The 27,438-nt window shown below is 36.6% G+C and overlaps 1 protein-coding gene across 4 annotated transcripts in view; it reads right to left on the bottom strand.

The window, feature by feature from the left end:
- The window catches only part of RSF1 (remodeling and spacing factor 1), a 145,557-nt gene that overhangs the window by 67,595 nt on the left and 50,524 nt on the right, over window positions 1-27,438 (bottom strand). For all 4 annotated transcript variants that reach the window (XM_037010606.2, XM_037010605.2, XM_037010607.2 and 1 more), the window contains 2 exons: window positions 1,516-1,608; window positions 21-226 (listed from right to left, as the gene is read on the bottom strand). In XM_037010606.2, the coding sequence (XP_036866501.1) occupies window positions 21-226; window positions 1,516-1,608 (299 nt within the window). The remainder of the gene's footprint in view (window positions 1-20; window positions 227-1,515; window positions 1,609-27,438) is intronic.

The raw sequence follows: 27,438 nt of genomic DNA, 5'->3' as shown, positions 1-27,438 counted from the left end.
AAGATTCCAATGAAAGATACCTGACAATGCATTTCCATGAAGAGCCATCTTGATCATCTTGTTCTTCTATGTACATTCTGACATTGTGATCTTGATCCAACTGGTACCAGTACATGAGACCGTCTTTGTCTCGGCCAATTGGCTGGAGACGCATGGTATCAGCATCCTCCTCATTGATAATATTCTTGAATTTGAGATTGTCATCAAACTGACACTCACAGAGGTACTGGAAAATAGTCACAACATGGCTTAAAATACCCATAAGTGTTTTTGCATCACAGTAAATGTGTTATGTTCAACTACAGAACTGATTCAGGGACAAGAGCAGAAAGAACATGTGTTGCTCATCCATCCTTTACTATCCTCATCCCACTTTTGTACAACCTATTTAGAATAAACAATCTAAAATGATAGAATAACCAATTAAAAAGATGAATTTTAAGTTAACATTTTATTTTCCTATTACATAAATTTACAGGTTAACATAACCAGAAGCACAAAAAAAATCAAGTTGTATTTCAAAAGCACTGAGTCTGTTTGCATACAGTCTCCCAAATTGTCTCAGGGTATAAAACTGTCAATGATTCTTTCTCTCATAAAGCTTTTAGATGAACATTATTCTTAAAATGGCTATCCATTCTTGAAAGTCTGAGACATGTAGTTTTCAAGGAAAGGAGTCTCACGGATAGCTGTCTTTGGGGAATTCTCTTAATAAAAAGATGTTTGCTAGCAGCAGACTCACAGACTCCAAGAAGGAACTAGTGGTTACCAAAGCAAAGGGGTTGGGGAGGGTAGGTGGGAAGGGAGAAGGGGATAAAGGCGCACTATAATCCACAATCACAAGACAGGTAGGTTACGGGGAAGGCGGTACAGCATGGAGAAGACAAGTCATGACTCTGTAGCATCTTACTAAACTGATAGACAGTGACCGCCACAGGGGTGTGAGGACTTGATAATATGGGTGACTGTGAAACCACAATGTCGTTCATGTGAAACCTTCATAAGATTGTATATCAATGATCCTTTAATTAAAAAAAAAAGATATTTGCATCACTGAACTGGAGGACCTAACTTCTTGCTATACTTTTTTGTATATGATAGGGGTATAAAGTCAGGTTTCTTCCCTGAACCTCTCTGCCCAGGCAGATAACACATGAAGTCCCTATCAGAGCCTCTTTGCCTTTGCCTGCATTACCTAGCCCAGTAGTCTCTTTTCTATTAAGAGTATTTTTTCCTTCATTATGCTGGCCACTTTGCTAATAATTAGGACCAGCACTCTGAAGTGGGCAGGAAGAGAAAGGGAAACACAAAACTGAAAAAAAATCTACTTTGAAAATACCTGTTTAAATCAAGTAGGTTTGGTTAGGCGAGAGTTTTATTAAGTAGACAAAGGGAAAATCTTTTCCCCTTTTCCATTAATAATAGAATGCCTACTTTCCAGTTATTTTTCCACTTCAAAAGGAGACAAGGTGAATTTTTAATTAAAATAATTTTAACAAATAATAAATTTATTACCTTTAAGAGTGCTAGTTTGCATTCAACACTCATTTCAAGATAGCCCTTCTTCTCCATCTCCCATGCCCACGTGCTATTAAATTCTTGGCATATCTGTTAGAGAAAGTGAATTATCTTAATACATAAAAGCAATTTCTATTTACATTGCTAGTTTTGTTGTACAATTACATAAACTGTTCTTATTAATACATATTACAAAGGAAAAAGTTTATACCAAACATAATCCAATTTGATTCCACCTAAAACGCATACTACTTAATATAGCAGAAATGTTTATTATTCTCTAATGACTGAATTTAAGGTAGGTAGCAATCTTTGTAGCTGTCTCCTTTGCTCTCAAGAATTTTGTACACACTTTTGTGATACATTTTCCCAATGAAAGGAACTATCTGATTCCATCTCTAAATGGCTCTAAGTTCCTTGAATGTAAGTACAATAGTTTATCCATCTCTAGGTCTAGAACAGAAGTAGGCTCAAAGAACATGCCAAATTCTAGACCTATTTTTAATAAAGCCTCTCTCCAACCTAATGTCCTCCTTTTTAAGGGCAAATATTCCATCACTTGGCATTTGAGAACTTCTATTATGTGGCATTAACTTTAAGTTCTATTCTTCTCTCCCTATACAAGCATTTCAGGCATGCTACAGCCGCTCTAACAGGCTGAGGAAAGAAGGCTCGGATAACCAGTCTAATCAATAACAAGGACTAATCAGGAGAAATACTATGGGTGGTATGACCTCTGTGAGCCAGTTTCTTTAGCAATTAAAGAGTACTAATCTTTTAAAGGTAATGAAATAGGCATGAAAATGACACAAAGTGTCTAACTACTTCATGTTTTCTGTTTTTGTAGTTCAAACTTTCATTTCAACTCAAGAAATTTAAAATATTGTGCAGCCCTTTTTTTTCCTATCATGCTGAATTATCTCAACTCTGCAATTTACTACATTAAAAAATGGAGTTAAGGGAAGCTACATTGTCCAGGCAATCTCACCCCCCAAACAGTGTATATTACTTTTTCTAAGGCACATGGCATTATTTTGACATTTTCAATGTATACATTACTACAGTAAAATATTATATACTGTAATGCTTTGTCCAGTCACAAATCCCAAAGATATCTCACCCCTGCCTATCTGAATGAGCTGCCAAATACCATCATTATAATCTCCATTCAAGTTTTTCCAACTACCATTTTTAAATCACAAGTTTCCCAACCGATCTATAACAAGTGCCTACTATTCCAAAGTTCCTTAAGAGGTCATCAATATAATTTTAAGTTTCTTTTACCAACTCTCATTCTAATGAGGCAGGCAGCTACATTAATAAACCACACAGTACCAAAGCTGAAATAAACCTGTAGGGAAGAGTTACAGATACGTCTTGATTTGGAAATCTGTGTTATGGTGTAGGTCTTATACTAGATAAAATTTCTGGCTTCTGTCCTTCATGAAATATGCTGCCTCCATTTCTCCAAAAGCTTTTCAGAGGCTAGGTTCAGTGGTCCATCACTATAAACCTTTCAATATAGTCCTTTCCATTGTCCTCAACCAAAACTTACTTTTCTTCCACACCAGGTAAGGCCTTGTGTTAAGATACTCATATCCTAGCCTCATCAAAATCTGTTTAAATCGCTATAAATTGCTATTACATATAACTCTGGATACCCTGCACTCCCAAAATGCCTGGTAACAACCACCATTTCAGCACAAAATAATGCCTTTATCTTAATTTGAAAATTCTTTTAAGTTAATCACCATTAATTTCTGTAGCCAACGCATATCTTATAAATTCTCACTAGAATAATAACAGCTAACATTATTGCATGTCAAGTACTATTCTAAGTGCTTTAAGACATTATCAGTTCTCCAAAAATAGAAGTACCATTTGACCCAGTAGTTTACACTCTCAGAAATTTATCCAAAATTCCTGATTCAAAAAGACTTATGCACTCCTATGTTTATCACCACTATATGCAATAGCCAAGATAGGTAAGCAACCTGAGTGTCCATCAGTAGATGAACTGATAAAGAAGTGGTACATAGACAATGTATTATTATTCATCCATAAAAAGAAAAGAAATCCTCCCATTTGCAACAACATGAATGGATCTAGAGGATACTATGCTCAGTGAAATAAGCCAAACAGAGATAGACAAATACCATATGATTTCACTTATTTGTGGAATATGAAAACAAAGCAAACAGAAGGAACAAAATAGCATTAGACTCATAGACACTGAGAAGTGAGTAGTGGTTACCAAAGGGGAGGGCGATGGGGCAGGTGGTAAGGGAAGGGGAAGGGGTAAAGGGTGGATTAATTTGCAATCACAATAAGCTGGTCATGGGGACAGTAGCACAGCATGGAGAGTATAGTCAATGATTCTGTAATATTTTATTACACTGAAAGATAGTAACCACACTAGATGGGGTGAGGACTTGATAATATGGGTAACTGCTGAACCACTGTGTTGTATATTTGAAAGCAACGTAAGATTGTATATCAATGACAATTAAAAAAAGATATCAGTTCTCATAAGCCTTAGATGGGTATACTGTTATCCTCAGAAGTTTATGTGCTTTAGTAATTCTCATTTCTCTTATTCCATGGCTATCTCTAGTAATTTATAGTGAAATCAGTATATATTAGGTAACAGGTCAGTTGCCCCCAACAGGGCTGTAGACAAAAGCTAGAGTGAGAATTATAATTCATCTAGCTCCATTATTCATACTCAAATTACACCTCATCAAGTCTCCCTGACCTGATATTTATTATGTCCAACTGTTTTGCATGTAATATTCTTTCTGGATGACTAAATCAAACATCTGCAGAGCTTATTAAGCATTAGAAGGGCAAAAATGAATTAGCAGAAAGTCTGCCCTAAGAATTCAGTGAGAGACCATCATGTAAACAAATAATTATGAGGGAAAAAGTAGTCAGTGAGTTATCTACATACAAACTGAGTAATGGATATATTTATAAACTACTACGAATATACAGTGGAGAGAAATCCTAATTTAGACAGTGGGTGAAGGGAGATCAAAGATTTTATTTAAGTGGTAACATTTATGTTAGGACCTGAAGGATGAATGAGGTAAAGGGCATTGAAGGAAGAAAAAAACAATATGCAAAGCAAAAGAGATGTGAATGATAGTTACCTTCTATCAATGTGAAGGTAGAATGGAGGAGCTCTTTATGCTGAGCCCTAGAGCCCTAGACCATTAGTGCTCGGGGCTGGGAATGGTCAAAGCTTTGGATGTAGGTCATGGCTTGTAAATATGGAGACTCAACAAATGTTGAAAGTATTGATGAAAAATATTCTGTTGCACTGTGCAAGGAAAACAAGAAGAGAGATCAAGGAAACCCACTAAAGCCAGTTTTGCAGCAATTCAAGGGCAAGATGATAAAGCCTGAGCTAAAATTGGCAAAGGATACCAGGCATATTCAGATTTTTAGTACACTTATCTTACAAAAGCAGTAAGTTCTATGTTTAATATATGATTTTACTATTTACAATAGAGCTTTCATATACATTATTTCATTTGACATGTGTGTCCTATAAAACTGTAAGATTTTTGAAAACAAAAACAATGTATGATTCATCTATGTGCTATAGTATTTACCAAGTATAAGGCCTTGCTGAGAGTGGACTATCATTATTTAGTGTATCAAAGTTCTTTGGTTTACTTTGGGTACTGAGACAATTTACTATTATAATGGAATCCCTGTGAACGCTGGCTATGAAAAGGCATTACATTTTTCTTTCACTGTTTTAGAGAAAATGGAAATTTCATAGCCAGGATTCTCACCTCCTCTGACTCTAATATCTCCCATTGTATACACATTTAGCCTGTTTACATACCCCTTGGCAGAAAACTTCAGTCAAAAGAAGTACTGGGAGCAAACTGTCAGTCACAGAAGCACTGGCCCAGAGGAGAGGTGAGAGGAAACGTACAAGTGCCTGGATATAACTGGTCTGGCATCGCCAGTCACCATGCAAACCAGCCCACAGAGTTCCACGGGAAGGAGAAGCAGAGAACTTAAGGAGTGAAAAGACGAAGCAGGAGAAGCCTTGGAGCCCCAGTGCTAGGAAGGGAGAAGAGAGCCCCGGGCTGGGGAGCAGTGCCAGAGCCAGCAGAGATTGGGATGAAAACTGTCTTTGCCGCTTGTACATAGCCCGGTGACTGCCATGAGAATAAAATTGGTATGAGTCCATTTCAATCCCTGACACTCTGTTGTCATTATTTGGTCTCAGCAAATTCATATGAACTTGCCTAGGGCGGGGAACAACCTTCTCCTGTAACAACAACTGTATATGTGTATTTTTTTTTTTATGGCAACCAAGTTTTTAGAGGACCCCCCCCCAAGTCGTTTGGACCCAAATAAACAGAATAAACCTAAATAAACAGTTTATTGTGAAACCGAAAAAAAGAAAAAAGGATACATTAAGAGTTATATAGAATGGATGTTTTTTCAATTCCTTAAAAAATATATACAGGTAATATTGCCATGGAAACCTTTCTCCATCAACATGGTTTAGAAAATCAAAAGAACACCAAAATTCCAAGTGACCAGGGCATAGGCAAATATTAATTAATTATTTCATTTCATATTTTATTAGGTATTCACTGTGAGCCTGACACCAGAGTACATACTAAAATAACTGCTGAAAGAGCTCAGGATTAGTGGTACAAGCAGCTAAAATATCAGTTAACTTACAAATTGGGCACATTTATACATGGCAAAAACTTGAGAATCTATCTCAAAAGTAGCCTATTCTTAAATGTTAAGCCAAGGAAAAGGTGCCCAGAAAGTATCTGACATAAGTCTAGCAAGAAAAATAAAATCTCTAACATAGCAATTTTATATTCATAGGTAAGATTAGCCATATATCTAAAATATACTTAAAATGGCAAGTGTGTGATAGGTAAGTACTGTTTCCAAGTAATCTGCTTTATATTGGTAATCTAGATAGAAAGGGAAATAAGGTTTTAGTATCAAATAGGTTGAGACTGAAATATTGGCTCTAACACTGCTGAGTGTTATCCTGTTGAGTCAATTGCCTCTCAATGCAGGTTCTTCAACTAAAAAATGGAGAGTTTGTTGCAGGAAATTAATAAAGGGAAGCCCCACTGACAAGGAGTCTGGAGCAAGCAGGGTAAGTGCTCACACCCTGCCACCTGTGGGTGATTGCAGACCCAACCACAGGAGGGCCCTTGCAAGACAATATTGTTTTAGATACTATATACTACACAGCAGGAGGGAGGAAGGTTTTCCTCCTCCCCAGGCAAAACTTGCCCAGGAAAAGGCACTCGGAATCCCCAGTTTACTCCAATGGACTTTTTGTTTATAAGTGGCCCTCCCAAGTCCACTCTTTGCTCTGTAACAGAGTGTTCCTCCCTGTTCTCTGGACCTGCCTATGGTTTTGCAGTACCTTGTTTGTCCCAAATTGCAATTCTCTGATATTCCTGAATAAATCCATGTCTGCTGGTGAAATAACTGATGGTTTTATTTTTAAGGTTAGCAGCTGCTAGTAGGAGAGATCAGATAAGAAAGATGCCTATCAGGTACTCACTTTGCCATAGCTCTCTTACATAAATGCAAACAAGAAAATGGTTCTAGAAAATCAGAAGAATCAATTGGAACACAAGTAGAAATCAAAGGAATCAGAAACCAGTAAGAAGTAGATAAGTGTTCTCAAACTACAAAAACATTGTTTCATGAAACTTTTCAGATACACATAAACAAACATGTCTAAGATCTACATAAAATTATTGGTGATTGATTTAGTTTATTTACTTTTGTTTTCTGGGTAATTAACCTGTTATACTGATGGCTTCCCTTGTCATGCACTGTATCCAGTATGACAGTGAATATGTTGAAGCTAAGATTACTTGCTAAGTATAGAGAAAAACCTGTTACATTCAAAAAATTTTTTGTGATTATACATACATAAGAATAAATAAAAAGTATTTCAACTATACAAATATATATGTATATATCCTGAAATACAGAATTTACCATTTTAACCGGTAAGTGTGTAATTCAGTGGCATTAATTACATTCACAACCATTACCACTGTTTTTTCCAAAACTTCTTAATCTCGCAAATAGCAACTCTAACCATTAAGCAATTAACTCCCCAGTCTCTTCCCACTCCACTCCACAGCATCTAAGTTACGTCTAATCTACTTTCTGGGCCTATGAAATTGTCTGTTCTACATAGTTCATATAGATGGAATCATCCAGTATTTGTCCTTTGTGTCTAGCTTCTTTCTCTCTTTATGTTTTCAAGGTTTATCCAATGTTGTACCATAGAACCTCTTCCTCCTTTTTAGGGATGGAAAATATTCCTTTGCATGAATATACCATGTTTTGTTTATCCATTCATCTGTTGACAAGACATTGCGTAGTTTCAACCCTTTGGCTATTATGAATTGGCATGAGAGTATCCAAGTCCCTGTGTTCAGTTCTTTTGAGTATATACAGCCAGGAGCAGTATATTGGGTCACATGGCAATTCTATGCTTGGTTTTGTAAGGAACAACCAAATTGTCTTCCATAGGAGCTGCTTTCCATGTGGAACATATGAGTTTCAATATCCACAACCTCACCAACACTTACTATTTTCCATTTTTTAAAAAGTAACCAACCTGGAGAAAGACAAGTACCAAATGATTTCACTCATATGTGGAGTATAAGAATAAAGAAAAAACTGAAGGAACAAACAGCAGCAGCATCACAGAACCCAAGAATGGACTAACAGTTACCAAAGGGAAAGGGACTGGGGAGGATGGGTGGGAAGGGAGGGATAAGGCAGTGGGGGATGAAGAAAGGGGACATTACGATTAGCATGTATAATGTGGGGGGAGGCACAGGGAGGGCTGTGCAACACAGAGAAGACAAGTAGTGACTCTACAGCATCTTACTACGCTGATGGACAGTAACTGTAATGGGGTTTGTGGGGGGAACTTGGTGAAGGGGAGAGCCTAGTAAACATAAACAGGTATAAAGTGATATCTCATTTTGGTTTTGGACTAAGGATGTAGAATATTTTTTCACATGTTTATTAATCTTTGAATATCTTTAGAGAAATGTCTACTCAAACCTTTTGCTTATTTTTAATTTGGGTTACCTTTTTGTTGTTGAGTTTTTGGAGTTCCTTATATAGTCCAGAAACTAAATTCTTAACAGTTATATAATTTGCAAATATTCTCTCCTATTCTGTAAGTTGTCTTTGTACTTTCTTCATAATATCCTTCTCTGAACAAGTTTTAATTTAAATAAAGTCCAATTTATTTCCTCTTCTTGTTCACATGCTTTTGGTGTCATAACTAAGAATCTATGCCAAATCCAAGATCATGAAGACTTAGCATATGTTTTATTCTAGGTTTATAATTTCAGCTTTTATTTAGGTTGCTGTCAGATCCACTTTGAGTTAATTTTTGCATTTGGTATGAGGTAATGTGTTTCTCGCTCTCTGCAAGTTGTTGAATTTCAAGAAGTAACATAACAATATTTTTTCAATGGGTTCCTAAAGCTTTTTATACTTGGGAAATTTTAGGAGATCTTATTTTTTTACTCCCCAGGTTTATCTGCTTGGCTAAAGTAATGAGGAATAACTTTAAATCGCTATTTTTATGTAACTTCTTTCAAAACACACTGATATTCAAGTTACAGGTATGTTCACTAAGTTAGTAACTGTGGCTATGAAGGAGCAGCACTTCTCAGTGTATAATTGAGGTGCACACTTGAAAACCTTGGGAGGGGAGAAGCAGGTTCCTGAAGTTCCTCAGTGGTGCTCTTGCCACAGGAAGTTTCCCAACCATAATTAAGGTATTAGTGTTTGTTTCTCTATGGAAAAGCTTTCAGGTATATTATCACAAGATGTTCACTGGACTACCTGAAGGTCACATAAGAGTTCAGTAGAAAATAAAAGAAAATGCAACCCTATATTTCTATATCCACAAGTATAAATAATTTGGCTCAAGCTGTTGTCAACTTCCAGAGGAATGTCAGCCACAGAAAAGGAAAAAAGTCCCCTAAAAACACTGTTTCTCTGATAATTTATTACTAATATTTAACATTTGCTGGGTTCCAACTCTTTGATAGGTACTGTGCTGAGAGTATTCACATATACTTTCATGAGAAAATAGAGGGTCAAAGAAAGTAAAGTACCTAACTAGATTTATATACCCAGTAATTAGCAGAGTTCAGGTTTTTCTGCATTATACATCCAGTGCTCCTTCTATTCCACTACATATTTATTTACACAGGTAAATTAGGGCTGCTCACACATCACCACAGAGGAAATGGAACTCTTTAAGAAGCATTTTACAAAGTTAAAAGTACATGAAAATGCTCACCAATATGTAAAGCATTAAGTATTTATGCTATGGTGTCAGACAAACCTATGTTTAATCCCTGCTTCTACTAGCTATGTGACCTTAGGAATTATGCAAGTCTACATGATCTGGGTTGTTTTGAATTAAATGGTAATATATGTAAAACAGCATAGGACCTTAGTTTACTTTTGAAACATAAATGCAGTAGTAGAGAAATACCTAATTCTTGTCAAAATATGACCAAATTAACAAACGACGAAAGATGACCCTTATGACTTTTTTAATACATGACAATCTTAAGGAGTAAAAGCAATGGGACTTTCTGAAATTACTATTTAGATTAGATTATTGCCAAATTTATTCACTTTTCAAAAGATTTCTAAACCTGTTACTAAAGACCATGATTGCCCTTAATCGTCTCTTTACTTTTGAGGCAATGAATGATGTCATTTTCTGTTAAGGGGTAGAGAAACACCCCAAAAGAGATACATTAAGGTTATTTTCTACTGAATTATTGTTCCTCAAGTATTGAGTCCCAGAAAACAGTTTGCTTATTCTAAGTAGCACATTTATTTTTATATTTTAATAAAATTTTTTGAAATCAAGAGCCTTATAAAGTCAATTATATTTGTGATAGTGTTTCTTTTTTTTTGAAAAACCATCTCCAAATAGGTGTGGCATGCACTGAAAAAAAATTATAGAATCGAAGATAAACAGCAATAGTAAGTTACCATCTGTCTCTTAGAAATTGTTCTGAGGCTAAAGGAAATCAACTATAATTTCCTTTAAAGGATAATTCATTAAGCCTGGCTTTCCCATTACTTTTCAAGGCCTTCATATGGCTGTCTTTGGGCAGGAGGCAGGGCAGAAGAAGGCAGAGGAATGATTTTGTTGAAGGCAGACAGCTGTTTATTAACATGGTGGTATTCATTATCCACGGCTAAGGTGTCTAAAATTGCTCATGTGCTATGAGAAGTCATTAACAACCACAGAAAACAAAGTCTCATGAAAGCATGAGAGTTCGCTGGCAGAGAAATGTCTTTGTGACTCACTATGGAAAAGGAAGCCAAGAACTACCTAAGTAAGCGAGAGATTAGTAGGTCCTAGCAGAACTGCTAGCTTAAATTTCCACTCACTGGGTTTCTTTATTTTTAGGAGGAGAATTCTACCTTAAAAGCAAAAAGTCACAAGCAAGATTTTCGGGTTCCTTTACACTTTGGATTTTTTTGGGTATTGGAGGATATATGTTGGCAAATGTAGGATACGGCACAACAATGAACAGCCTTGGATGAGCTGAGTTGCTAGACACCTCCTTCTTTCCCTCTCTGTTACAAAGACTCATTGATTCCACCTTCCAAATAGCTCTCAGATGTCTCTCTATGCCTACTGCCAAATTAAGTGAATTTGTTCAATTTGTAATTAAGGCCTTAATTCAGGCATCCTCACTGCTCAGTTGGATTATCTCAATAACTTCCTTTCACATCTCTAGGTCTACACCCAAACACTGCCATTCTCTCTAGGTACTTTATACTACAGTGAAACTAGGTAATTGGTAATTTCCTAACAAATTTCTGTTCATTCTACAGGTCTTAGTTTTCAGGAGACACTAACAAGAAATGACAAACAGATGTCAATGCTAACTGATTTGTGGCAGCAGTGTAGTCTGATAAGGCTGGGCTAAGTGGGAAAAGTGTGCGGGTAACATATGCTATGGGCCAAGCCACAAGGCCTAGCAGATGCCAGGTATCTGTTCTGGAATTAAACAGAATTTTCTATTAATTATATCCCACTCACTTCAAAAGGAAAAGAAATAGCTCTCCATAACAGATTATGCACAATGGTGCCATTAAGAGAAAGACAAAAAATCAAGAGTCATATAATAGGGAAGGTAAAAATTCCACCAGAAAACTAGCTAATGTAGCTAATGAGTACAACTAAGAAATAATAGAGTTAAGCTTATCAGAGGCCAAGGGAAAGAAAACTGAAATTGCCTAAGTGATTAATTCATGTAATATTGATAGATGTAAAAATGAAAAAAGGCATTTGAGACACTTATAATCTACAAGAAAGACAAATATGAGGGGCAATATTAGTGGCATTTGGAAGCAGTATGGTCACAAGTTCTGAGCTGGCTTTGCCATCTCTAGCAACATGAGATTGGACAGATTAGTTTCTCAAAATCAATTTCCTTGTACATAAAATGAAGACAATTATCTATTTTAAAGGAGAGTTATGTAAGGGAAGAATTCAATACAGTGCCTGGTACATGGTAAACTTTTAATATAAAAACCAGATGGTAGTTTCTATAATAGAGTTACACAAAACTCCACAAAGGAACATTTTTACTGGGAGAAGGCCTCAAGGAGAAAGTAATACTTGAGCTGCAATCTCAAAGATCACATTAAGTTTTCCAGGAAAACAAATTGGTGGGAAGCACTCCAAGCAGATGATACAGTTATGAAAGACAGCATATTCTGGGAATGGTATAGAATGTAAGTCATGATACAGTACATAGGAGAGAATGTCATTAGATGTGACTGAAGAGAAGTGGCTAAACCACTAAGAACACGACTGCTATGACAGAATTCAGATTTTTAAGTGAAAAGTAACCACTCTGAAAGTGATACACTGGACACTTTAAAACCTTTATGTTGAAACTGTCACTCTTGTAATGTGAGATGAAGGTAGTACAAGAGTCCAGGACTAAAAGCTGAGAGGCCAATTAGAAGGTGGAAGACCAGGAGAGAGATGACAAAGGCCTGAATTAGGCTGTGGCAATAGGAATGAGTAGAAAACAAATTGGAGAAATAAATGAGGAAGAACCAATAGAACATGGCTATTGTTTGGGTGTGGGGAACAGGAGGACTTTAGGACAATGTCTAAATCATAGCTCGGGCTCAGAATGGTGTTGGTAACATTACACATCAAAGGATCAGTATGTACAACAGGTGGGAGGAGGGAAGAAAACAAATTTGGCTTTTGATATGTTGAGTTTGATTTGCTTATGTGACACCAGTTCAGTAGGCACATGTAAGTGCGAGTGTCTGTAATCTTGTATACAAACCTAACTACAGTTTTGCAAGTCAGCATTTGTAAAAGGTTTTCTAATATACCCTAAAGGAAACTCATGGCTGAGACTTCATACAAACATTTAATTCAATCACTCTATGTGCTTGGAGCTGGGTAAATGGTGGTCAAAAAGGTGGACACAGTTCCTGTCTGCTAATGAACCATCAGACAATGAAGAGACTATAAAAACAGGCAAAAGCAGTTCTACAACGGGTAAAGATGTGTTTTCTCCTTACTCACGTCCTTTTAATCTATACAACTGTCAAACACCGTATGGTTTCTGGTATTCTAATTTCATGAAGGAAAGAACTAAGAGAAATAGATAATGTGCCCACTAGACCAAGTTTTCAGCTTTTTGTGTAAAGAGCCAATGGAACACATTTTAGGCTTTATAGGCCATACAATCTCTGTTAAACTAAATACTCAACTTGGCACTGTAGAATGAAAGCAGCCACAGATCATATGTAAACAAACAGATGTGACAGTGTTCCAATACAACTTTATGTACAAAAACAGGCAGCAAGCAAGACTTGGCTGTCATTTGCTTTTGCCTCTATTCTATCAATAGCACTCTTAGCAATGCAGAAAGAAGCATGTCTAAGGAAGAAAAAAATCCTGATACTGCTGTTTGCCATGGTAAACCTTGGCAAAGTTTTAAATTACATTTTTAGAAGACCTGTAACTAATAACTTATATAAATAAAGTTTGTCAAATATTTATCAATTATGCCCAATTTCCATATTGTATCAAGTATCATATAAAATGTACACTCCCAATAACTGAGAGAAAAAAATTTATTATAGTGTTACTTTTTGAAACAATTTAGGAATTTCTTTTTCATTGCCATAATGAGAACCTCATTGTTTTTAGGCTATAAAGTCAGAAAGACATGGGTTAGTAACTTGGCTTATGTCCTCCTGCAGTTATTTTAATCCCAATTCACTTCATTCAACAAATAACTCAGCACCTAAGTGCCACCTCGGTGCTAGGTATGATGTATATCAATTGTCAGCAAACATTTTCAGTAAAGACCCAATAATAACTACTTAGGCTTTGCAGGCATGCCATGAGACTAAATCAAAAATAGTACATAGGCACTTACATGACAAAAGAGAAAATACTCCCATAATTTTTAATGATGAAACTTAAAATATAATAATATACAATATGTTAATATTGTATGTCATATCCTACGTATTTTATATTATGAGTAATACATAACACTGGAGCTCCAGGCCAAAGGGGGTTTCAGCTCTGGGCAAGTTCACTCTGGATTCAATGAGACTGAAAAATGACACTGGAACAAAGCAGGTAAAAAGCTGTTTATACCAAGCTTTATTCTCATGGTAGCAGGTCAAGCACTAGAATTCCATCTGCCCACAGGGCACTCTACAAGCAGAAAGTCAGCCCCTGTCTCTGCCTCCAATCCAGGCTCTGCTTTCGCCTCCAGCCTCTGCTCTCCTCTGCCCTTACCACCAGGAGGAGCTCTTTTTATAGCAACACAGGCAATAATGGCTTATCACTGCCAACTGGCATGCAAGCACGCAAATGTACAGTAGGCTAAGTACTGCATCATTGTATGAGCACAGTAGGTGAATATATTAGAATCAGATGAGGATCCTGGCCATGCAACTTCCATTTCCCCTACAAATACTAATTGACTTACATTTTTTATAAAACAGGGCTACAAATGAGGAGAATGAAATTATATTGGGGGGATGGATAGCAGTTTGCTTAACTGGAATTCAAAGTAAGACTTTCCTTTGAATAAACTGATTATAGATATGTTTTGTTAAAAAAGAGTTTTTGGTGATGGGAAAAAAGATGGCATGGCAGCATGATAAATGAGGCAGAAATCTCTTCCTAAAACCACATATAATACAAAAATACAGAAAACACAACTAATCCTAAAAGAGTGACCAGAAGTAAGATGGGATGAGCCAGTCTACATCTGGGAAAAGAACATCTTACGGGAAAGGGTAAAGTAACAAAGCCACGAGGCAGCAGGACCCGAACACTCCCCCGACCCCAGCTCACTGGCAGCACGAAGAGAAACAGAGTGGGGAGGGAGTAGAAGCCCAGGAGTACTAAATACCCACACCTGGAGATCTACTCCGGGAGCATGAATCCACATTACATGGTGCTCTGGAGATTAGAGGCGTTGGAAAGTGAAGTCAGAGACTGAGATTCCAGCCGATTGTGGAGAACAGATTCCCACAACTGGCTGCTCATGGACAAAAAAGAGCCAAGCTCTTTGAAAGACTTCCAAACAGTGAGAGGGCTGCTAAAGGGGCAAGGATTACAAGGAGCATCCTGCACAGGAGAAGGAACAGGTGGACAAAATTGTTTCGGCACACTCAGCAAAGCAGGTCGGGAATGTTCAAGAGCTTCCGGCACTCCATCCCCATGACTGGCAATTCAGCCCCAAGGCTCCAACTGCAGTAATTTGCCTGCCGCTCCTTCTTCTCAGCTGGCAACAGCACACAAAACAGCTGCCTCTGCCACTGCCAGAGGGCAGCCCTGCCTACAGCAACAACATGGGCATGACGCAGAGGATGCAAGCTGCATGCACAGCTAACTGGCACTGACAGTGGAGACAAGCCTTGCAACCAGGAAGCAGGAGGGCAGACCCACCTATGGCATATTAGGGGCTTAATGCAGAGGCAGCTACTTGCGCGAAGCTCACTGACCGACAGCAGAGGCAGGCACTACAGCCAGAAAGCAAAAAAGAGCTCTCTCCATAGGATAGGCAGTAGCATCTGTCAAATACGACCACTACCAACGCTCTAGGTGCTCAGCAGCTCCAAAAAGCAGAACTTCAGGGCATTAGAGGGTGACACCCACACAAAACTAGCATTTCTCATTATCCAATAGGATCATGAAAAGGAAGAAGAACCTTGTTTAGTCCAAAATCCCTCAAATACCAGAAGGAGGGCTCAGTGAAACTGAAATCACTAATCTTCCTGAAAAAGTATTCAAAATAAAAGCCAAAATCATGCTAATGGAGCTACAAGGAAATATTAAAGAGGTAAGGGATGAATTGAAGAGGGAGATAGATACCTTGAAAAATAAAGTAGCTGAAATGAAACAGAATGAAGGGATGTAAAAGCAGATTAGATGTGGTAGAGAAGACGGTAAATGGAATACAAATTAGAGAACAGGAATACAGAGGAGCTAAAGCAGAGAGAGAAAAAAGGACCTTTAGGAATGAAAGAACATTAAGAGAACTGTGTGACGAATCCAAGCAAGGCAATATTCACATTAGAGAGGTTAACAGAAGACATAAAAAGGGATAGAAAGTGTCATAGAGGAAATAATTGCTGAAAACATCCCGAATTTGGAAAGGAAATAGTCTCTCAGGCCATGGAAGTGCACAGATCTCCCAACACAAGAGACCCAAGAAAGACAACACCAAGACATATAATTAAAATGGCAAAGATCAAGGACAAGAACAGATTAAAAGCAGCCAGAGAAAGAAAAAAGATTACCTATAAAAGAAAACCCATCAGACTATCATATCTCTCAGCAGAAACCTCACAGGCCAGAAGGGAGTGGCATGATATGTTCAATGCAATGAAACAGAAGGGCCTTGAACCGAGAATAGTCTATCCAGCAAGATTATCATTTAAATTTGAAGGAGGGATTTAACAATTCCCACGTAAGCAAAACTTGAGGGAATTTACCTCCTACAAAACATTTCTACAGCGTATTTTAAAGGGACTGCTCAAGATGGAAGTATGACAAAGGCTAAATAGCCGTCACTAGAGAAAAAAAACCAAACTAAAGGAAGTAGATGAACTAAATACTAACCAAATGCAAAATTAAAGCAGCTACCCACAAAGTCAGTGAAGAGATACACAAAGAGTACAGAATATGACACCTAACATATAAAGAGTAGAGAAGGGAAAAAAAGAAGAGAGGGAAAAAAAAAACACCAAATCTTCGTATTGTGTTTATAACAGTGTAATAAGCGAGTTAAGCTAGACTGTTAGATAGTAAAGGAGCTGTCCTTGAACCTTTTGTAACCATGAATCCAAATCCTGCAATGGCAGTAAGAACATATCTACCGATAATTACCCTAAATGTAAATAGACTGACTGCACAAATCAAAAGACATAGAGTTACAAAATGGATAAAAAATCCAGACCCATCTATATGCTGCCTGCAAGAGACTCACTTCAAACCCAAGACATACAGTGACTGAAAGTAAAGAGATGGAAAAAGATATTTGATGAAAAAAAAGGGAGGAAAAAGCTAGAGTTACAATACTTGTATCAGATAAAATAGACTTCAAAATAAAGAAAGTAACAAGAGACAAACAAGGACATTATATAATGATAAAGAGGTCAGTCCAACAAGAGGATATAACTATTATAAATATCTAAGCACCCAATAGAGGAACACCCAAAAAGGTGCAACAAATACTAACAAAATTAAAGGGGGAAACAGAATGAAATGCATTCATTTTAGGAAACTTCAACACACCACTCACTCCAAAGGACAGATCAACGAGACAATAAATAAGTAAGGAGACAGAGTAAGTGAACACCACATTAGAACAGATGGACCTAACAGACATCTATAGAACATTCCACCTAAAATCAACAAGATAACATTATTCTCAACTGCACATGGAACATTTTCCAGATTAGACCACAAACTAGGCCACAAAAAGAACCTCAGCACATTCAAAAGTTTGAAATTTTACCAACCAACTTCTCAGATCAAAGATATGAAACTAGAAATAAATTGTACAAAGAAAACAAGAAGGCTCACAAACACATGGAGGCTTAACAACATGGTTATAAATAATCAATGGATCAATGACCAAATTAAAACACAGACCAAGCAATATATGGAAACAAATGAAGACAGCAGCTCAAAGCCCCAACTTCTGCAGGACACAGTGAAGGCAGTTCTAAGAGGAAAGTATAAACAATCCAGGCCTATTTAAAGCAGTAAGAACAATCCCAATTGAACAGTACAAATTCACAATGAATGGAACTGAAAAGAACAAATGAAACACAAAGTCAGTAAAAGGAGGGACATAATAAAGATCAAATAAGAAATAAATAGAGAAAAATCAAAGAATAGAAGGAATTAATGAAACCAAGAGCTGGTTCTTTGAGAAAATAAACAAAATAGATAAACCCATAGCAAGACTTATCAAGAAAAAAAGAGAGTCTACAAACATACACAGAATCAGAAATGGGAAAGGAAAATCACTATGGACACCACTGAAATAAAAGAATTATCAAAGAATACTATGAAAAATTATATACTAACAAAATGGATAATCTAGAAGAAATGGACTTCTAGAAAAATACAATCTTCCAAGTCTGACCCAGGAAGTAACAGAAAACCTGAACAGACCAATTACCAACAATGAAATTGAATCAGTAATCAAAAAACTATTCAATAACAAAACCCCCAGATCAGATGGCTTCACCGCTGAATTTTATCAGACATTTGGAGAACACATAATACCCATTTTCCTTAAAGCTTTCCAAAAAGTAGAAGAGGAGGGAAAACTTACAAACCCATTTTATGAAGCCAGAATTACTCTAATACCAAAACCAGACAAAGACACCACAAAAAAAGAAAATTATAGACCAGTATGCCTGATGAACATAGATGCAAAAATACTCAACAAAATATTAGCAAAACAAAATCAAAACCACATCAAGAGGATCATACACTATGATCAAGTGGGATTCATCCCCAGGGTGCAAGGATGGTACATTAAAAAATCCATTAACATCATCCACTACATCAATAAAAAGGAGGACAGAGATCACATGACCATTTCCATAGATGCTGAAAAAGCACTTGACAAAATTCAACACCCATTCATGAGAAAAACTCTCCACGATGGATATAGAGGGCAAGCACCTCAACATAATAAAGGCCATATACGACAAACCCACAGCCAACATCATAATTAACAGTGAAAAGGTGAAAGCTTTTCCTCTACTGTCAGGAAAAAGACAGTGATTCCAACTCTACCACTTTTATTCAACAGAGCACTGGAGGTCCTAGCCATGTCATTCAGACAACACAGAGAGAAAAAGGCATCCAAATTTACAAGGAAGAAGTTAAAATGTCACTGTTTGCAGATGACATGATATTGTATATAAAAAACCCTGAAGAATCCACTCCAAAACTACTAGAACTAATATGTGAATTCAGCAAAGTTGCAGGATACAACATTAAGACACAGAAATCTGTTGCATTACTATACACTAATAAGGAACTAGCAGAGAGAGAAATCAGGAAAAAAATTCCATTCACAATAGCATCAAAAAGAATAGAATACCTAGGAAAAAACCTAACTAAGGAAGTGAAAGACCTATACCCTGAAAACTACAAGACACTCGAGAGAAATTAAAGAAGATACCAATAAATGGAAATACATCCAGTGCTTATGGTTAGGAGAATTAATATTGTCAAAATAGAAATAATACTGCCTAAAGCAACCAACAGATTCAATGCAATCCCTATCAAAATACTGACAGCATTCTTCAGTGAACTATAACAAATAGTTCTAAAATCCATATGGAATCACAAAAGACCCCAAATAGCCAAAACAATCATTAGAAGGAAGAATAAAGCATGGAAAATTATGCTCTGTGACTTCAAGCTCTACTACTACAAAGCCACATTAATCAAAACAATTTGGTACTGGCATGAGAATAGAGCCACAGATCAATAGAATAGAATAGAAGAGTCCAGATATAAACCCACACATACATGACCAACTAATATATGATAAAGGACCCATGGACATAAAATGGAGAAATGACAGCCACTTCAACTGTTGCTGGCAAAACTGGACAGCTACATGTACAAGAATAAAACTGGATTACTGTCTAACTCCATGCACAAAAGTAAACTCAACATTGATCAAAGGCCTGAATATAAGTCATGAACCATAAACTTCTTAGAAGAAAACATAGGCAAAACTCTCTTGAATATAAACATGAGCAACTTTTTCCTAGACACATCTCCTCGGGCAAAGGGAATGAAAGCAAAAATGAACAAATGGGACTACATCAAACTAAAAAGCTTCTACACAGCAAAGGACACCATGAGTAGAACAAAAAGGCATCCTACAGTATGGGAGAATATATTCGTAAATGACATCCAGTAAGGGATGAACATCCGAAATATATAAAGAGCTCACAAGCCTCAACACCCAAAAAGCAAATAACCCAATTAAGAAATGGGCAGGTGACCTGAAGAATTCTCCAAAGAAGAAATTCAGACAGCCAACAGACACATGAAAGGGTGCTCTACATGTCTAATCTTCAGGGAAATGCAAATTAAAACTACGAGATATCACCTCACATCAGTTAGGATGGCCAACATCCAACAGGCAAGCAAAAACAAGTCATGGCAAGGTTGCAGAGAAAGGGGAACCCCTCCTACACTGCTGGTGAGAATGTAAATAACTTCAACCATTGTGGAAAGCAATATGGAAGTTCCTCAAAAAACTATAAAAATAGACATACCATTTGACCCAGAAATTCCATTCCTAAGAATGCAGGATCCCTGTTTGAAAAAGACATATGCACCCCTATGTTTACCGCAGCACTATTTTCTATAGCCAAGAAATGGAAGCAACCTAAGTGTCCAAAAGTAGATGAATGGATAAAGAGGTGGTACATATATACAATGGAATATTATTCAGCCATAAGAAGAAAACAAATCCTACCATTTGCAACAACATGGATGGAGCTGGAGGGTATTATGCTCAGTGAAATTAGCCAGGCAGAGAAAGACAAGTACCAAATGATTTCACTCATTTGTGGAGTATAACAAAGCAAAAGTGAAGGAACCAAACAGCAGCACACTCACAGAAGCCAAGAATGGACTAGTGGTTACCAAACGGAAAGGGGATGGTGAGGTGGGTGGGAAGGGAGGGATAAGGGGATTAAGAGGTATTATGATTAGCACACATAATATAGTGGGGGCATGGGGAAGGCAGTATATATAGCACAGAGAAGGCAAGTAGTGACTCTATTGCATCTTACTATGCTGATGAACAGTGACTGCAATGGGGTATATGTATGTGGTGGGAACTTCATAACAGGGGGGAAATGTAGTAACCACAATGTTGTTTATGTGAAACCTTCATAAGATTGTATATTAGTGGTACCTTAACAAAAAAAGCATTATTGGTGCATGAACCTTAGAAAAATAGATAGGACATAATTCAAGGACTTTAAATGTATATAACAGCACAGAATAAGGCACAAAAGGTCCAGCTGTCATTAACTTAAGTGAGCGCTAAGAGATTTTTAGAAAGACAATTACATACAATTTCCTCATCTGTAAAATGGGCCATCAATATATGGGGATCTGCCTTGAAGGGTTTGGGTAAGAATTCACAAATGCACACATACAGTGCTTCCTCCTGCTCTTTTTTATAAAGGACTATATTTAAAGGAAAAACAGTTATGAAGACTAAAGTGGCCTAAGGAAGCCAACCCATAGAATACAATTTTCATTCCCTACAGTCAGTCATTAGGGAAAATATGCCTCCATAGTGAGTATATCTTGATTTGTCTTCCTATTTCATATAAAGGCAGCTATTTTTACCTTCAGAATTTAATTATAAACTAACATCTCAGAAAATACTTAAAGATTCTATGGCATGACAGATTCTATTAACTAAATTACCTTAACAGTATCTTTCATATACCTTAAAAATCAGGCAATAATGTGAACTTCAGTACTATATTCAGTATTGTATCTTCAATAACATTTTTATTGTTGAATCCAGTATTTCAGATATTTGCAGTGTATTTCATACATTATATCATTAAATTCTCACAATTTTGCAAGATACATAGTAGCTTCTCAGTTTTATAAGACTGCATTTTGTTTACACTGTTGCCATTTCTCAGTTCTACACAGATGAATCAACTCAAATTCAGACAAGTGAGACAGTTTCTTGAAATCAACAGTGCTTACAAGGGTAGAATGGAGCTCAGATTTTCTAACACCCATTCTTTCCAGGTAACCTATCTGATTTAGTACCAGTAACTAAATCTGTTTAATGCTTAGCATCAGGTTAGTTTTAGACTAAATAATTAACTGCAGTAATCTGAGAATTTCATGATTCTATATATGGTTTTCTTTTTTTAATTTGTTTAAAGTACTTTAATATACAATCTTACATTGGCTTCAAATGTACATCACAGTGGTTCAGCAGTCCCCATGATCAATTTATATTGTGATGGCAAATTATTGTGTCATTTTATCCAACACACTACCTCCCCACACCTTCCCCAGCCCCTTGGTAACCATCAGTCACTTCTCAGTGTATGTGAGTCTAATGCTGGTTTGTTCCTTCTGTTTTGCTTTGTTTTTATATTCCACAAACAAGTAACATCATATGGTATTTGTCTTTGGCTTATTTCACTGAACATAATACCCTCTAGATCCATCCATGTTGTTCTAATGGCAGGATTTCTTTTCTTTTTGTGGCTGAATAGTATTCTATTATGTATGTTTGTACCACATCTTTATCCATTCATCTACTGATGGACATTTAGGTTGCTTCCATGTCTTGGCTATTGCAAACAGTGTTATGATAAACATGGGGGTGCACGTTATCTTTTCAAATCTGTGATCTTGTTTTCATAGGATAAATTCCTAGGAGTGTACTTACTGGGTCAAATCATATTTCTACTTTTATTTATTTGAGGTACATCCATACTGCTTTCCACAGTGGTTGCCACTATTTGCATTACCACTAAGTGTAGGAGGGTTCCTATTTCTCTGCATCCTTGCCGGCATTTGTTGTTTCTTGTCTTTTGGAGGGTGGCCATTCTGACTGCTGTGAGGTGATATCTCACTATGGTTTTAATTTGCATTTCCCTGATGATGAAATGATGTGGGGCATCTTTTCATGTGCCTGTTGGCCATCTGAATTCCTTCTTTGAAGAAGTGTCTGTTCAGTCCCTCCACCCATTTTCTAATCAGGCTATTTGTTTTTTGGGGTGTTGAGGCATATAAGTTCTTTATGTATTTTGGATGTCAACCCCTTATCAGACAAATCATTTATGAATATATTCTCCCAAACAGTGGCTGCTTTTTTGTTCTGTTGATGGTGTCCTTTGCTGTAAAGAAGGTTTTTAGTTCGATGTAGTCCCACTGGTTCATTTTTCATTTTGTTTCCCTTAACTGGGGAGATGTGTCCACGAAAAAATTGTTCACTCTTACTTTCAAGATATTTTTGCCTATGCTTTCTTCTAAGAGTTTTGATTTAATGACTCACACTCAGGTATTCAATCTATTTCAAGTTTACTTTTATGTATGGAGTTAGAAAATAATCCAGTTTCATTCTCTTACATGTAGCTGCCTGGTTTCCCCAACACCAACTGCTGAAGAGGCTGTCTTTCCCCCATTGAAAATGGCTCCTTTATCATCCATTATCCATATACGTGTGGGTTTATTTCAGGCCTCTCCATTCTGTTCCATTGATCTATGGGTCTGTTCTTGTGCTAGTACCAAACTGTTTTTGATTACTGTGGCTTTGTAGTAGAGACTGAAGTCAGGAGTGTAATCTCCCCAGGTTTGTTCTTCACTCTCAGGATTGCTTTCACTATTTGGAGTCCTTTGTGGTTTCATATAAACTTCAGAAATTATTTGTTCTAGTTCATTGAAAATGCTGTTGGAATTTTGATAGGGATTGCATTGAATCTGTAAATTGCTTTAGGCAGGAAGGCCACTCTGACAATATTAATTCTTCCTATCCATGAGCATGTGATATATTTCCACTTATTTGTGTCTCTTAAGTTCTCATTGTTTTCAGAATAGTCTCTCACTTTCTTGGTTAGGTTTATTCCTAGGTATTATTCTTTTTGATTGAATTGTTTTCCTGATTTCTCTTTCTGCTTTTTAGTCATTACTATATAGAAGTAAAAACAGATTTCTACGTATTATTTTTGTATCCTGCAATGTATCTGAATCCAGTTATTAGTTCTAATGGTTTTTTGGTGGTGTCTTTAGGGTTCTTTATGTATAATATCATGTCATCTGCAAACAGTGACTGTATAACTTCTTCCTTACCAATCTGGACACATTTTGTCCCTTTGTTTCTTCTGATTGCCGTGGCTAGGACCTTCTATGTTGAATAAAAGTGGTAAAAGTGGGCATTTTTGTCTTGTTCCTGATTTTAGTGTAAAAGATTTCAGCTTTTCCCTATTAAGTACAATGCTGGCTGTAGGTTTGTCATATATGGCCTTCATTATGTTGAGGTATGTACCATCTATACCCATTTTGTTGAGAGTTTTTATCATGCATGGATGTTGATTTTATCAAATGCTTTTCCAGCATCTATTGAGATAATCATGTTTTTTATCCATGTTTTTCTGAACCTGGTATATGATATTGATTGATTTGTGAATAAATATTGTACCATTCTTCCATCCCTGGAATAAACCCCACTTGGTTATGATGATCTTTCTGATATATTTTTGAATTCAGTTTGCTAATATTTTGTTGAGGATTTTTGCATGTATGTTAATCAGGGATATTGGTCTGTGTTTTTCTTTTTTGTGTGGTGTCTTTGGCTTTGTTACTAGAGTGATGCTGGCCTCATAGAATGATTTTGGAAGTATTACCTTCTCTTCTTTTTGGAGCACTTTAAGAAGGAAGGGTATTAGCTCTTCTTTAGATGTTTGGTAAAATTCAGCGTGAAGCCATCTGGACCTAGTATTTGGGTTTTAGGGAGTTTTTTGATTACCAATTCTATTTCAATACTAGTAATTGGTCTATTCAGATTTTCTGTATCATCCTGGGTCAATCTTGGAAGGATGTGTTTTTCTGCTAAGTTGTCCATTCCCTCTAGGTTGTCCAATTTAATGGCCTGTAATTTTTCAAAGTATTCTCTCATAATGCTTTGTATTTCTGTGGTATCCGTTGTGACTATTCCTTCTCTGTTTCTGATTCTGTTTATGTGTGCACATTCTCTTTTTTTCTTGATAAGTCTGGCTACGGGTTTACCTATTTTTTTTATTTTCTCAAAAAAAATCAGCTCCTAGTTTTACTCTCCTCTATTTTATTTCTTCTCTGATCTTTATTGTGTCCCTCCTTCCACTGACTTCAAGCTTCATTGTTCTTTTTTGTAGTTTCTTTCATTATGAGTTTAGACTATTTGGGTTTATTCTTGTTTCTTGAGGTAAGCCTGTGTTGCTGTGTACTTTTCTCTCAGAACTGCCTTTGTCACCTCCCACAGATTTTTAGGCTGTTGTGTTTTTGTTTTCATTTGTCTCCATGTATTGCTTGATTTAATTTGCCCATGGATCCACTGACTATTTAGAAGCATGTTGTTTAGCCTTCAATGTGTTTGTAGGTCTCTTTGTTTCTTTGTGCAATTTATTTCTAGTTTCATACCATTGTGGTCTGAGAAGTGGCCTGATAGAATTTCTATCTTTTTTAATGTATTGAGGCTCTTCTTGTGCACTAGTATGTGATCTATTCTGAAGAACATTCCATGTGCACTTGAGAAAAATGTGTTTCTTGCTGCTTTTGGATGGTGTGTTCTGCACATGTTATTTTTGTGCCCTGTTTCCTTATTTATTTTCTGTCTGTTCTATTGATATGAGTGGTATTTTAAAGTTTCTTAAAATGGATGAGTTGTAATCTATTTCCTTCTGTATTTGTTTTATATATTTAGGTGCTCCTATGTTCAGTACACAGATAATTATGATGATTATATCCTCTTGTTGGGCCAATCTTTTCTTCATTATGTAATGTCCTTCTTTGTATTGTTACTTTGAAATCAATTTTGTCTGATGTAAGTACTCCTGCTTTTTTTTCCCTATTACTTGCATGTAGTATCTTTTTCCATCTCTTCACTTTAGTCTGTGTATGTCTTTGGGTCTGAAATGAGTCTCTTGTAGGCAGCATAGAGATGGGTCTTGTTTCCTTATCCAGTCTGTCAATCTGTGTTTTGATTAGTGCATTCAGTCTAGTTACATACATTTAGGATGATTATTGATAGATATGTACTTATTGCCATTTTATTAATTTTGTTTTTCCTCTGTTCCTTTCTTCCTCTCTTAAATTCTTCTCTTGTTACTGACAGTTTTTAGTGTTGTAATTGGATTTCTCTCTCCTTTTGAAATTTATTTATTTTTGTGTTTATTTATTGTAAGCTTTAGTTTTATGGTTACCAAAGATTCAAGGATCACTTCCTTACTATACAATAGTCTATCTTAAATTACTGATCACTCTAAAGATACTTTCATTGTTCCCTTCTTCCTCCTCCTCCATTTTTGTGTTAAATGTCATAATCTGGACTTTTTGTGTATCCCTTGACCAATTTTGTGTATATTTGATTTTGCCTCTTTTGTTTTGCTCTAATTTCGTACTTGCTTGGTAATTAGTTGGTTTGCTATGTTTACTGTGGGTTTATTTTCACTGGTGAAAGCTATTTAGCTTTAGGGGCATTTCCATCTACAGCAGTCTCTTTAACATATTCTGTAGGGCTGGCTTAGTGGGGATGAATTTCTTCAGCTTTTGTTTATCTGGAAATTTTTTAATACCTGTTTCTATTATAAATGATAATCTTAATGAGTAGAGGATTCTTGGTTGGAGGTCCTTCTGTTTCAGTGCATTAAATATATCATGCCGTACTCTTCTGACCTGTAGAGTTTCTGCTGAGAAGTCTGCAGATAACTTGATGAGATTTCCTTTATTAGTGATATCTCTCTCTCTGGCTGCTTTCAACACTCTCTCCTTATCCTTGATCTTTGCCATTTTAATTATTATATGTCTTGGTGTGGTCTTCCTGGGGTCCCTTTTGTTAGGGTATCTCTGTGTTTCCATGACCTAAGTGTCCATTTTCTTCCCCAGATTGGATAAGTTTTCAACAACTATTTCCTTAAAGAGACTTTCTATACCTTTGCTGTTCTCTTCTCCTTCTGGTACCCCTATGATGCGAGTATTGTTTTGTTCAGATAGGTCACACACAGCTCTCTTATCTTCCTTTCATTTCTAGTGACCCTTTTTTCTCTCTGTTACTCAGCTTGTTTTCCTGCTCTCTAAATTCTATTTTATTTACCATCTCCTCTAGAAGATCTAATGTACTCTTAAATCCCTCCACTGTATGTTTTATTTCAGATTCTGTATTCGTCAGCTCTGAGTGGATCTTTTTCAGGTTTTCTGTCTCTGTTAAAGTCCTTCCTGAAATCTTGAATAGTTATCTGTAAATCTGTGAGCATGTTTATGACTTTTATTTTGAAATCTTTATCAAGAAGATTTGTGATCTCTGTTTCATTTAGCCCTCTTTCCTGGGTTCTGTCTCGTAATTTTGTTTGGATCACATTCCTCTGCCTACTCATTTTGTCAGTGTTTCTGTGTTTCTTCCGTTGTATCAGATGTTTCTGCTATGCTTCCCGGCCTACAGAATGATAGCTTTATGAAGAAGGCCTCCTGTGTTGCCCAGTAGCTCAAAATTCTTTACTGTCTAATGTCTGGTTCTATTTTGCAGGGCACCA

This window comes from Manis javanica, chromosome 11 (assembly GCF_040802235.1).
Source record: "Manis javanica isolate MJ-LG chromosome 11, MJ_LKY, whole genome shotgun sequence".
Lineage (NCBI taxonomy): Eukaryota > Metazoa > Chordata > Mammalia > Pholidota > Manidae > Manis > Manis javanica.
This window is presented reverse-complemented; position numbering and strand designations above follow the sequence as displayed.